This window comes from Melanotaenia boesemani, chromosome 15 (assembly GCF_017639745.1).
Source record: "Melanotaenia boesemani isolate fMelBoe1 chromosome 15, fMelBoe1.pri, whole genome shotgun sequence".
Lineage (NCBI taxonomy): Eukaryota > Metazoa > Chordata > Actinopteri > Atheriniformes > Melanotaeniidae > Melanotaenia > Melanotaenia boesemani.
The window spans coordinates 20,191,189-20,204,986 of record NC_055696.1 but is presented as its reverse complement, the minus strand read 5'-3'; the positions used below and the strand labels follow the sequence as shown (position 1 = coordinate 20,204,986).

Genomic DNA, 13,798 nt, shown 5'->3' with positions numbered 1-13,798 from the left:
TTATTGCTTATCGCGACAGGCCTAGACAGTCTGGACAGCGTAGCAGGACGTATGTGAATAATCTGGGAATGCTGGATAGTCTGACAGCATAGCAGGATGTATGTAAATAATCTGGGAATGCTGGATAGTCTGACAGCGTAGCAGGATGTATGTGAATAATCTGGGAATGCTAGACAGTCTGACAGCATAGCAGGATGTATGTGAATAATCTGGGAATGCTAGTCTAACAGCGTAGCAGGATGTATGTGAATAATCTGGGAATGCTAGATAGTCTGACAGCGTAGCAGGATGTATGTGAATAATCTGGGAATGCTAGATAGTCTGACAGCATAGCAGGATGTATGTGAATAATCTGGGAATGCTAGACAGTCTGACAGCATAGCAGACAGAATGTGGTCTGCAGTATTGGCTCAGAGGGCTAATTTCTGCTGGACTCCTGATCATGGAAGCTGCTGTTCAATCTTCCTGGAACATCTTCATGGAGCTGATTAGCAACAACTTTTAGTTTACTTTGAAGATGCTAGTTGTGAATGTTTGAAATGCTCCACAGGTTTATCCGGATTAGTGAAAGCGTCGCTAACGGTGCGCTGTGAAATAAACCTGTCATGTTTAACAAGCTGCACCTCTGAGTTGAACAACCCGTGCTGGAGATTCCCACGTCTTCCTCCACCTTCTTCACGTGAGTCGCACTGTCACAAAGGATTACAGCATGTTAGCTAGCGGACCATAATTTTTCATGTCAGAGACTGACTGACCAGAATGATGAATTGGAGCAACTTTTCAGTGGGCTAATCCCTTTGGTTTTCACCTTGTCTGCTGGAGGTTTACCTGAAACACTTCAGTCAGTGTCTGCTGCACTATTTTCTCTTCCCTTCTTAGCTCATCAGCTTTCTATCCTGGTAACCTAGAAACATTGGCTGTATTTCATCTTTCTATGTTTCCAGGCTAAAATAAATCAGAATTTGCGATGTGCTAAATTAGCAAAAGCAGCTCATTTCCCATCAGACTTGTAGTTGCAGGTGTTCAGAAATGCTGCATCTGAACTAGAAACCAAGAGTAAAAAACTAAATCATATATAATTATATATATTTATAGGCTCTAATGGAAATTTTTCACTAACTGATTCTCTGCATTAACATATTTTGGTAGGCTTATACTACCTTTGGCTCTGAAAGACAAACTACATTTTTACAAAGAATCCTGCTCATTATAGCACAGACTGACTGAAACTGCAGCCCCCCCCCCCCAAAGTATAATGCAATGGAAACTGAGAAAAACAGGTCGAACTACAGCTGAACTGAAACTGGGAACATCTGAGAGAAGATGGAAACAGAAAAAGATAGAAACCAGTTATACAGATAATAGAGGTCTAGAACTCCTTGGTTACCTCTCTCTCTCTCTCTCTCTCTCTCTCTCTCTCTCTCTCTCTCTCTCTCTCTCTCTATATATATATATATATATATATATATATATATATATATATATATATATATATATATATATATATATATATATATATATATATATCTCTCTCTCTCTCTCTCTATATATATATATATATATATATATATATATATATATATATGGGCAGTACAAAAAATGTTGTAATAAGCTGTATTTATAGAAAACCTGGTTCTTGTATCAATACATTTAAGGAGAGGTTATCCGAATTAACAAACAATATTGGTAACATGAAATAGGTTTTCATTTGTGGAGATTTCAAAATAAACTTGTTAAATCCTCAAGAACATAATATAACAGCAGAGTACATCAATGTCATGTATAGTCTGGGTTTTTATCCTGCCATAACGCGTCCAAGCAGAATAACATAATAGTAGTGGAACACTTATCGATAATATATGTACCAATGTCATTGGCAGGAAAATAGAAAGTGGACTAATAATCAATGATGCTAGTGATCATCTTCCGGTGTTGTTATTATTCATAACTGTATCAAGACCAAGAAAAACAACAAAATCTTTAAAATTACGAGACAAATGACACTACATATACTACATAAATATAGGACAGAAGCATTTTTATGTATATATGTATGTATGTATTTGTATGTATGCCTGAGTGCAAGTATGTGTATGTATATGTACATGCATGCCCATGTATGCATGTATCTGTGTATATTTATAAGCATATACATGTATGTGTATATACATGTGTATATAAGTATGTATATATAAGTATATGTATGTATGTGTGTATGTATGTGAATATATATGTGTATATGTATAAATATAATTAAGTGTATGAATCTGCTGAATGACGGCTATTATGTAACATATATATGAGTAATTCCATTGAGGACTGATAGGTAACTAATAAATTATTTATTGGTGTATTGTGTTTTAAAAAACGGCAGGCATTATAAGTGTTCTTCTTCTTGCTCCTTTTCAAGCATGGTTGTGCCTTAAGATGTGCTTTTGATTTGTTTTTGTAAAATTTTGTGTTGCTTGTGCATAGCCATGTGAGAAATAAACAAATAAATAAATGAATGAATGAATGAATATATATATATATATATATATACAAACAAATGTATGGCAAATGAACATGAACAGATCAGTGTCAGGTTGCTTGGATGTTGGGTAACTTGATGCTGACTTTAGCAGCAGGTTAGAAGTGTTACTGTCAGAAAAATCCATATATGCATATCTGCACACCTGCTCAGACAACAGCATGGATAACTGTCTTGGACTGTTTCACTAATTAAAGTAAATAAATGCTTAATTTTCTGCCCATATCTGAGGCAGGTGTGTGTTTCCTCCCATTTATGCACAACTTGAGAAATAATGTTTTATGTAACTGTTATTTCTACAAACAGCCATCCATCCATTAGCAGCTGAGGCTGACGAGTCTGAAGTCCAAGCCTTCTGGGTTTAGCATACCCGGGTAAGGATCTGATGCAAGCATGCGGTGAAGAGCTAACACTCAGGGAGGTAAACTGCATAGCTGAGCGGTGAGTCACACAGCAATGCAGAGATGCTCATTCAGTGCAAATAAATTCCTGAAGTGGCGTTATGAGGCTTCAAACTGCTAAAGGTTCAGCTGTAAAACAATCATGCCAAACACAAAACTCCACTTTCACACTCGCAGCATAATCCATCATGATTAAGTGACAAAGAATCCAAACAGGAGGTTATCTGATCATAAAAACATTTTTCTGCACATTACCCTCCTCATAGCAGTGGTGCTGTGTTATCTGACGGACGGCATTCCTTCCACCTGACGAGATGCATTCGATGCGTCACTGAAAGGGTGGAAAGTTGATACTGCACTCCACTTAGACAGTTTGTCTCTGTTTTGTTGGATTTATTCTTATTTAATTCCCTGTAAAGATGTGCAGAAACCTCCAGATACTGGAGCTGGCTTTCTTTTTTCTTTTTTTATAGTTCAAAGACTCCCTGGGAAAGAAAGCAAGTCCAACGAGAGCATAAGATGTTTAAAAATATCAAAAATGAGTTTTTGTATAAGCAGATTTCCCAGGATATCAGCGCTACGATCTGGAAAGGGCGTACAGCTGCAGGTGCACTAGATATTCAAATAAAGAACATCAGATATGTGTGTTGTTGGTTCTCAGCAGTTTAAAAAAGACTGCTTTCCTTCCAGGTGAAAGAAAGGAAAGCAGCCTTTTCTCATTCCAGAGAAGTTTAATTTCACCTCAAACCATCAATATCGTCAACCTTCACAGGTTTTCATGAGCCAAATTCAGATGTTTTCATTCACTACTACATTACATTCACCTGTAAACTATTTAACAGCTACCTCCCACATTAGCAGCTAATGCCAAGACCGTTGACCCTCACATTAGCTAATGCCAAGACCGTGGGCCCTCACATTAGCAGCTAAGGCTAGACCGTTGGCCCTCACATTAGCAGCTAATGCCAAGACCGTGGGCCCTTACATTAGCAGCTAACGCTAGACCGTTGGCCCTCACATTAGCAGCTAACACTAGACCGTGGGCCCTCATATTACCAGCTAACGCTGGACTATTGGCCCTCACATTAGCAGCTAACGCCAAGACCATGGGTTCTCACATTAGCAGCTAACGCCAAGACCATGGGTTCTCACATTAGCAGCTAATGCTAGACCGTTAGCCCTCACATTAGCAGCTAACGCTAGACCGTTGGCCCTCACATTAGCAGCTAATACTAAAACTGTGGGCCCTCACATTAGCAGGCAACATTCAACCATTGACCCTGACATTAGCAGCTAACACTAGACCGTGGGCCCTCACATTAGCAGCTAATGCTAAAACCGTTAGCCCTCACATTAGCAGCTAACGCTAGACCGTTGGCCCTCACATTAGCAGCTAACGCTAGACCGTTGGCCCTCACATTAGCAGCTAACGCTAGACCGTGGGCCCTCACATTAGCAGCTAATGCTAAAACCGTGGCCCTCACATTTGCAGATAATGCCAAGACTGTGGGTTCTCACTTTAGCAGCTAATGCTAAAACTGCGGCCTCTCACATTAGCAGCTAACGCCAAGACCATGGCCTCTCACAATAGCAGCTAACGTCAAGGCCATGGCCTCTCACATTAGCAGCTAATACCAAGATCATGTCCTCTCACATTAGCAGCTAACACCAAGACCATGGCTTCTCACATTAGCCACTAACGCTAATGTGAAAGGCCATAAAACGTCATAAAACCAGCAGATGTGACGACTGAAGTTAAACAAAGAAACCATATGAATGAAGAAACTGATAAAACTGATGTTCTGGCTAAAAACAAGTTTTTCCTTTGCAGTGTGAGTGTGCAGCAGTGATAAAGGTCCTACAGCAGTATCACCTAAGGTAAACACCTGTTAATAAAATAGATCATTGGCTGTTTGTTTTACACGTTTTTCTCAAATTTTTTTATACTTTTTTTCTGGTCAGTGCTCCTGCCTGGCCCCCCATCAGAATTTGTTCTAGATCCGCCCCTGCATAGCTGAAGTGTAAACCCTGTCTATCACCTGCCAGCTACTGTGTTTGAGAAGGTACTGCCAGAAACAATACTTTGGGGTGGAATATGTGAACCATGAACCGCTAGTTTCCTCCTCCTCAGCTGAACCATAAGAACACGCTGATCAGCTGATCACCGACAGCCATGACTGGAGAGCCACTAGAGCAGACACAATGGTGCAAAACTCATCTGGGCTGTCGCAAGAATATGGGAGAAGTGCGGGTGTGGAACCCTGTCACCGGGAAGAGTGTGTGTTAAAACACCCCCATTCTCCACGGAGGCAACATCCATTGCTCCATTATGTTGTGTTTATTATCAAGTCCATCCATAAAGTCACCCGGCTCATTTTCCCTTCGTTCTTCTCCACGACCTGCCGTCATAACAGAGAAATGACGATGTATGGGGCTTGTCATCCCGCGCATGTGTTGAGTTAAAATCTTTAACGCAGTTAATTATATAAATTAATTAACCTCATTAACACATTATTTTGACAGCCCCTCTCTCTCTTTCCTATATTTATTAGGGCTTTTACGAATTACTATTCTATTTAAAATATACTATTCACAAATAAGTATCCAGGTAAAAATATAAATAATGAGACAATATGGGATAGAAAGAAAAAACAGAAGCACAGTGGTGCATGAAGAAAAAGAAGCTACAACTGAGGCTACCGTTAACACAGACTCGCCAACACTGGATAATAGAAGATGAAGAAACGCTGCTGGTCTGATGAGTCTCCATTTCAGCTCCACATTCAGATACTAGGCTCAGAATTTGATGGAAACATCATGAAAACATGTATCCATCCTGCCTTGGATCAATGCTTCAGACTGCTGGTGGTGGGGGGGATATTTTCTTGGCCCACTTTGGGCCCCTTAGTACCAACGTGGCCTGGTTTAACCCCCACAGCCTACCTGAGTATTGTTGCTGACCATGTCCATCTCTTTATGACCACAGTGAAGCATCTTCTGATGGTTACTTCCAGCAGGATAATGTACCATGTCACAAAGCTGAGATCATCTCCACCTGCTTTCTAGAACATGACAATGAGTTCACTGGACTCCAACGGCCTCCACAGCCACCATATCTCAGTCCAGTAGAGCAGCTTTGGGATGTGGTGGAATGGGAGATTCTCATCATAAATGCAGCTGACAAACATGCAGCAACTGTATGATGCTGTCATGTCAATATGGAGCAAAACCTCTGAGGAAGGTTTCCACCACTTGGTTCAATCTATAAAGCCAAGATTTAAGGAGTTTTGGGGGGAAAAGGGGTCCAACCCGGTAGTAGAAGGTGGACAGTGAGTGTACATTCAAGTGGTTCATTAATCAACAAAAAGTGCATTATCGTCATATACATATGGTACTCCTGAGCAATTATTAATCTAATGGCCACTTTGTTAGCACTTTAATGCAGTAATCAGAGATGTTAAAAAATGAAAAAACACTCAGCTAATTTATTTTGAAGTCTCATAGTCTTTAAAAGCAAAGAAAAATAATAAGGAGAATCGCTTTAATTTGTGCATTATTGCATTTTTTTCCCCCACACACACAAGCGCGTCCCAACATCCCAAACTAAACCACATTCCTGTCCATCTTAATGCTGCTTTATGAGCTGCCACAAATAAATAAGTCATGGGAGAGTTAGTTACGTATTAAAACCAACAGCGGAGCAGCCGGCCTTAGATCTGATCCCAGTTAACAGTCTGCAGGGCCTCACGCTGCACTTTGACCCCGTGCACCTTGGCAGGCAGTGAAAGGGATTTCAGATGAATCGAGCTTTTGGATGGCGAGTCTGCGCATGGCTCGTTCTTCATGTCGTGTGTTTCAGGAATGTTCGTGGTGTTTTGGTTTCTTCAGGACTTTTTCATTCTCCTCTTTGCCCTGAAATTGTAAGTGTAAAAGAATCAGAAAAGTGGGAAACCACAGCAAACCCAGTGAGTCCGGTCTGGTCTTACTGTTTTCATCTTTAATTATTTCTTTCCTCAATTAGCCAGTTAGCTGTTTGGGAAATAAAATATCACAAAGTCGTTTAATAATTCCACTGATTTATTCAGAAGCTCTGGGACTTTGTGGTTCCACTTTTAACGCTTTCCAACCAAGTTCAGAACTGGTTCAACTTTATGACTACGGACAGGTGTCCTCCAGTCTGAACCACATCATTACATATCTTTATTAGGGATGCACGATATATAGGCATTAATATCGGTATCGGCCAATGTTAGTAATTTTTTAACATATCGGTATCGGTCCGATAAGCAAAACTGGGCCGATATTAACAGCCGATATTTATTTTCGTACAATTGCTGATCGTGTACGTGTGTTGGAAGGTTTGGCCATGCAGCCATGTTTGGACATGTGACAGCGATGCAGCACTATATTGTGGGATGTAACTGAAGCAAGAAGCAATTTCAGCTGTGTGGTAATTTATCACGGTGTAAAAAGAAGGTACTCGAAAAGCAGTATGCAATATCCACAAAGTGGAAGTAATGCGAAGAGTATGCCGTGTCAACTCGTTCAGCACCACAAATTTGATATGTCATCCGAAAAACTGCCATCCAGAACTTCACCAACAATGGTGGGAAGCTAACACCCCTAATGTTTACTTTATTTTCACTTTGTACAGAATTTGATCATCTTAAACCTTTTAAAACAAAATATATATATCGACATCGGTAAATATCGGTTATCGGCCATAACAACAATATTAATATCGGATATCGGTATCGGCCAAAATTTTCATATTGGTGCATCCCTAATCTTTATTAAATGTTTGAGCCTCCCTCTGGAGTTTCTGTGGAGGACCACAGAGCAGGGAGACAGTTTTCTGCTAGAAAAAGGTAGGTGATGCTTCTAGGCCTGTCACGATAACAAATTTTACTGTGCGATTAATTTCCTCAGATATTATTGCGGTAAACGATAACATTGTGCAAAGCGATAATGTTGTCATTTTGAGACCATTTTCAACTGATATAATGACTCATGGAGCGTCCGGTGGGAATTAAATGATGGCTTTGTGTAAAATCTCTCAGGAACAAACTTTTCCTGTTGGAATGATTAACATGCAGGATTTCTATGAATATCATATTGAAGCTTCACTCCTGAGTCCTGAGTGTTGTTTATTCACAGATTTGTTAGTGTTTTTATGTATGTTATATTGAGGTTTATGTAACTTAGCATGAGAAAAGCCAGAGGCATTGTGGGAAACCAGAACCACTCTCTGTGTAAAGACTTTGAACTGCTTCCCTCAGGCTAGAGACACAGAACCACAAGACCTAAGAGTTACAGACTAAAAAATGCATTTGTTCCCGATGCAATAGCATTTTTATACAGCTCCAGGTCATCTTTCTTTTTATGATTTTATTGAATGATCATATTTTGTGAGGTGTTTTTATTCTGGTATTTTTATTGGTACAGTATTTTTATCTTGGGTATTATTAATTATTAAAGCATCATCTAGGGTGTTTTTTTCTTTTTTATGTCATTTTAGTGGTTTATATTTCCACGGTGGTTTTTATTGGAAATTCTATTGGACAGTCATGTTTGGTGGATGCCTGTGGATTTTATTGTTTGATGTGATAATGTCTTGAGGACCTGTCTGTAAACAAAGCTTCCCATTAGGGACATTAAAAATTACTTGAACTTAAAGACCCATCTGGCACCAGGCTTTAAATGCTGAGCGGCATATAGTGCTCAGATTAGAGCATAAACATCCAATATGCAATATCATTGTTCAGTAATGTAATGAAAATATTACTTGCAATAAGCAAATATTTCAACATGGTGCAAATCTCCACCTCTGCATGCTGGTTAGCTGTAGCAATGCAGCCTTACCCAATGTCTGCGAAACAAATACTGCCAGAACAACCTATTTTAATATATTGTGCAGCATTTATACAGTTAAATATAAGAGGAGAATCACTAATTAGTATGTCCTTCCCCTGGGAACATTTTCCTACAAATCCGTCTATAATTTTCTGAGTAATCCTGCTAACAAGCAAACTAGAGCAGCTCTTTGGTGGAGGTAAAAATGAGTCAGTTAATGAGTCAAAATCAAAACCTCTCTGCTGCCATAAAGGAAACAAATTGTTCTGCATCTACAAAAGCACAAAAGATGTAAAACTGATGCAATAAGCAAAAAATATGTGCTGACTTACAATAAACCACAAACACACACACACACACACACACAGAGAGAGAGAGAGAGAGAGAGGGAAAAAGCTACTTGTAGGACTTAAGAATTCCAGACGTGTAAGCCATTAAAGGGATTTATGGAGCAAAGGGAAGTCCAAGGGGTCTTAAGTAACTGGTAACGATGGAAAACGAGTCAGAGTGAAAATCTGGCCTCCCCTCCGATCCTGTTTCGTACAAGTGGGGCTGTGTCATGCTCGGCACTCGAAGCTGATTACAGAGGGATTTCTACCACAGAGCAAAAAAAAAAAAAAAAAAAAAAAAAGGTATCTCACACCTCCGCACCTGATTTTTAATCACAGCTGTGTAACTGAGCAGGACATGTCCCGGTGAGCGGCACGGCAAGCTGAAATAATCGTGGTTGTCGGGTTGTTTCTGACCTGAAATCTGACCATTGGGCAGATTTTCCCTTCCACTCATTTTACTGAGAGCTTTAACCCTTAAACTTCCAGTTATTTCAATAAAATGACACAAATGTTTTGCTGGGGGATGATTAAAGAAAAACACTGAAACCTTTCATCGTGCAAAAAGACCTCAAACAAAATAAATCCATTGCTATCTGCTATAACTGGTTTTAAGGTTATTAACTGGCTGCAGCTTAATAGTTAGAACTCCTGGACATCTTCATCTTCTATAAAACTGACATTAACATTTTTTTACCAAACTGCATGGGGCAAAAGTCTTGACGTACCCCTCGTTTATTTAAGACTGTTAATGAAAAAGGTGCAGCTTGTTGTTAAGACGCGAGTACACACTGTATATAAGGAAAACAGGGTTTCAACCTGAACCCTACTAGACAAACCTTCTGTCATTTCTTTTAGTAGTCTTTAGTTAAAGTTCTCCAGACTTCTTGAAGGATTTTCCAAAGCTCTTCTTTGGATGTTTGATGCCTTTGGTTTAATATTGTTGAGGTACAGGTTCTGGGGAAGAGATCCATCCCTCCATCAGACCTGTTTCCTCTGATCTTCAGTCCAGTTCTTGTTTCTTGTGACCTACCTCAGCCTTTTCTCCCTGTTTCCCTTCCTTAAGAATGTCTTCCTGACAGCCACGTTTCCATGGAGACCATTTCTGATGAGGCTTCGGCCAACAGTTGATGGATCAGCTGAAGGTCCAGATGCATCTCTCGGGTCCTGGTTTAGGTCTTTGCCAGATTTCAGATCCTGTTCATCTGCTGTAGATGGTTTTTAGTCCTAACTCTTCTTCTTTTGTCCTCCAGGTGTCCAGTTTCTGTCTTCATGCTGAGATAAGCCAAGTTTCCTGCTAACAGATCTTTGGGAATCACCTTGTTGCTGCTAAAATCCTGTTTTCTGTCTGTCAGACTGTCTGATCTTTGCTGGTTTTAAAGAAATGGAAAAAATGTTTCTTTAGGACAGGCTGTTAGTAATAAAGAGCCTTGAGATTGCATTTAAAACTAAGTAGTTGCCTGCTATGTCAAAACAACACTGGCTCATCCCTTTAGTTAGGAGCCTTTTTATGCTTGGATGAAAACTAAAGAAGAAAAACACATTCTTATGGAAAGAGTCAGGCACAAGAACTGGACTGAAAAACATTGAAAGACCTGAAGAAAGTCTGGAGAACTTTTGATTAAGACCACTTTAAAAGACCACAATGAAGTTTAGCAGCTTGGAAGCACAATGAATTAATGCGGGTTGATTTCAGACTGTTGCAAAGTGAAAATACTGACAGAGCAGACGGAGACGACTCCACTCCTAAAAACCGACCAGTTTTGGTGTCCACACACATCACTGTAAACCTGCAATGTTAATGCTGTTATTCACAGATAACAGCCTTCATGGGTGTTGGGGTCAAAGGGCAACACCACCTGTCACACATTCCTACCTGTCACGGGGGTCGATCCAGCTCGTGCACTGGTTGATGTGATCGATGTAGTAAACTTTGCCATCAAAGTCTCTGGCTTCCTCCCAACCTTCAGGTAATGGCAACTCCTTCCTTGGCATGTCAGGCGAGTCTCCATGAAATGTACTCCTCTCTACGCAGAATCACAACGAAACAAACCATCGCTTTTCTCTGTCATCACCATCCTCAAAAATCCGCATTTACTCCCAAAACACCCGGCCCGGTGCGCCTTGGATTAGGCCATGGTAATAATCCATAATAATCCACAGATTAATAATGAAAATAAAAAAAGAGCTAACCTCAAAGTGGGGGCTGTTAAAATAAGTGTTTCAGTGGATGAAGTAGCTCCAACAGGCTGCACTTGTGCACCAATTCATCTCAGCATCCGCAGTGTAAACACAACAGCGGTAAAAACTGATCCTGGATGTTATGTGGCGTGTTTTCCAGCATGATTTCTAACTTTTTAAGATCGTAATGGAAACTTTGAAGCGGCCTGGTGACAACTTTTGAAGTAACCCACAATTGTCCACGGTTCACAGAACACTGCTGCTGGTGCTGGTTCTCCCCTCGGTTTTTAAGTGAGCAGACTGGCGGTTTCACTCCCAAGTCCGCAAACCTGCTAATAAAACCGACCCAAAGGCGGAAAGATCTTCGAAACGGTGGTGTTTGTCAACACATACGGTCCAGGCGGATTTAAAATTCCTCTGATTTCCCCAGACGGAGCTCGTCTCCGCTCCCCTACCACCAGGCCACCATGTTTAGCAGCGGTAACCGATGCTAGCCGCCAGCCGCGGGGCAACAAACGCTGCGGACCGCCCCTCGGAATTAGAAAAGTAACGAGCCAATCCGCGGCCGTTAAAATTCAGAAAGTCCACCGAAAACTTCTCCGTTATCTCGTTAAAGTCGCCGTTTTAAAGCAGACAGGACCAAAGCTGCACCCGCGGCGGTAAACTCTCCCCCCAGTCCCGATCACTTCGGTCGAGCGACGTCAAGTCAGCGTCACTCTCTCGTCGTCACTTTCCGTTTCTAAATAAAACGACTATTGACAAATAATTCATCGTTCAAAATCTAACTTCCGGTTAAAACTGACTATCAAAATAATTTACTCATTTTACTCTATAGTTGGACTTACATAACATTTAATAGACAGACGAAAGAAAGAATTGCTTTTATTTTTTCATAAAAAATGAAAACCCAATTACTAAATAAAATTAATAAATAAAAACAGAAAATCAATAATGTAATAATGATAAATAACATAACAATTTTGGCAATTCTTAAACTAATAAAGCCAATAACTTTATAAAGTGCCAATAATGTAATTTCATTTATATTTTTATTTATCTTTTTTTTCTATTTGAAACCCCTTTAGATGCAGCAAACAATTGTCACTATTGTTCCTGTCAATTTTTTTATGTACAATCAAACATCATAGACAGACAGACAGACAGACAGATAGACAGATAGACAGATAGATAGATAGATAGATAGATAGATAGATAGATAGATAGATAGATAGATAGATAGATAGATAGATAGATAGATAGATAGATATTTGTTTAAGAAGCTAGAAAAATACATAAACAGTAAGGTACATTCTTCTTACCAAAAAAACATGAAACTGAAGACACAAATACCTGTGAAGTGTGTCTAATAATTAACATGCTTTATATTTTCATTACATCTTATAATGAATGATGATAGAAATTATACATATAGAATTGGTATCATACTCATAAACATCATTTTCCTTAATTAATTAATTAATATCAACAAAGCATTTTACATTTAATTTGAAGTACCAGAAGAACAGTCAGAAATGCTTAAATTCTATCATTTTAGTTTTTGTTTGGGAATTGATTATTATCAGACTTTCCCAGTTCATTTTCAATTTCTTTAAAGCTGATAATCAGAATGTATTTTTTCGTCAACAGGTTGTTATAACCCTGTAAAACCTTTCAGACACACAGCGCCCTCTGCAGGTCAATCTGCCTAACTGCACATTACAGGTCAGCTCCTGCAAACTTTCACCGATCACATTTAACTTGTTTTAGATATAAATAAACATTAAAGGAATGAGATGACAGTGCTGTCTGTCAACATACGTAAAACTTATATTTCATTAGGCAGAGGAATGCTGTGTAGGAAATAATATAAAGCTGTGTAAATGGCTTTGTTTAGCCTATTTTTTTTTCTGATGGAGGTTTACCTTCCTGATTCTGGTCCTGATGGAGGTTTTCCTTCCTGGTTCTGATGGAGGTTTACTTCCCTGGTTCTGATCCTGATGGAGGTTTTCTTTCCTGGTTCTGGTCCTGATGGAGGATTTCCTTCCTGGTTTTGGTCCTGATGGAGGTTTACCTTCCTGGTTCTGGTCCTGGTGGAGCTTTTCCTCTCTATCATCTCTTTGTGCAACTCAGGATGGAGGATTGAATCAAAGAGATTTGATGCAATCTGTTGGTTTGTGTAGGTAATTATTTTTACAAACTGGTTTATATGAACACAGTTATTATAAACTGGACTAATGTGGATTGTATAATATATTTGTTTTATTAGATTATTATTTAATTAGATCAGTTTCTCAAAGAAGGCAGCCCTGGAGACGTATTTGATGACAGGGTTAAAGAGGTTCAGTATTACTGGAAGCTACAATAAAGCCATCCATACTACCTACATAGTTAAAAAAAAAAACATAAATAAAAAAAAAGTGTGTTGTTGACCACACATATTACCAGCAAGAAAAATAAACTCAAGTTTTGTCTGACTTCACAGTCAGGAAGTAACAAACTTTAAA

The 13,798-nt window shown here is 39.4% G+C and overlaps 1 protein-coding gene across 1 annotated transcript in view; it reads right to left on the bottom strand.

Moving 5' to 3' along the window:
- The window catches only part of wwc1 (WW and C2 domain containing 1), a 56,053-nt gene extending 44,035 nt beyond the window's left edge, over positions 1 to 12,018 (bottom strand). Inside the window, 1 exon segment of the mRNA XM_042007627.1 lies at positions 10,990 to 12,018. Coding sequence (XP_041863561.1) covers positions 10,990 to 11,108 — 119 coding nt within the window. The 5' untranslated portion in view covers positions 11,109 to 12,018.
- Positions 12,019 to 13,798: the final 1,780 nt, after the last annotated feature.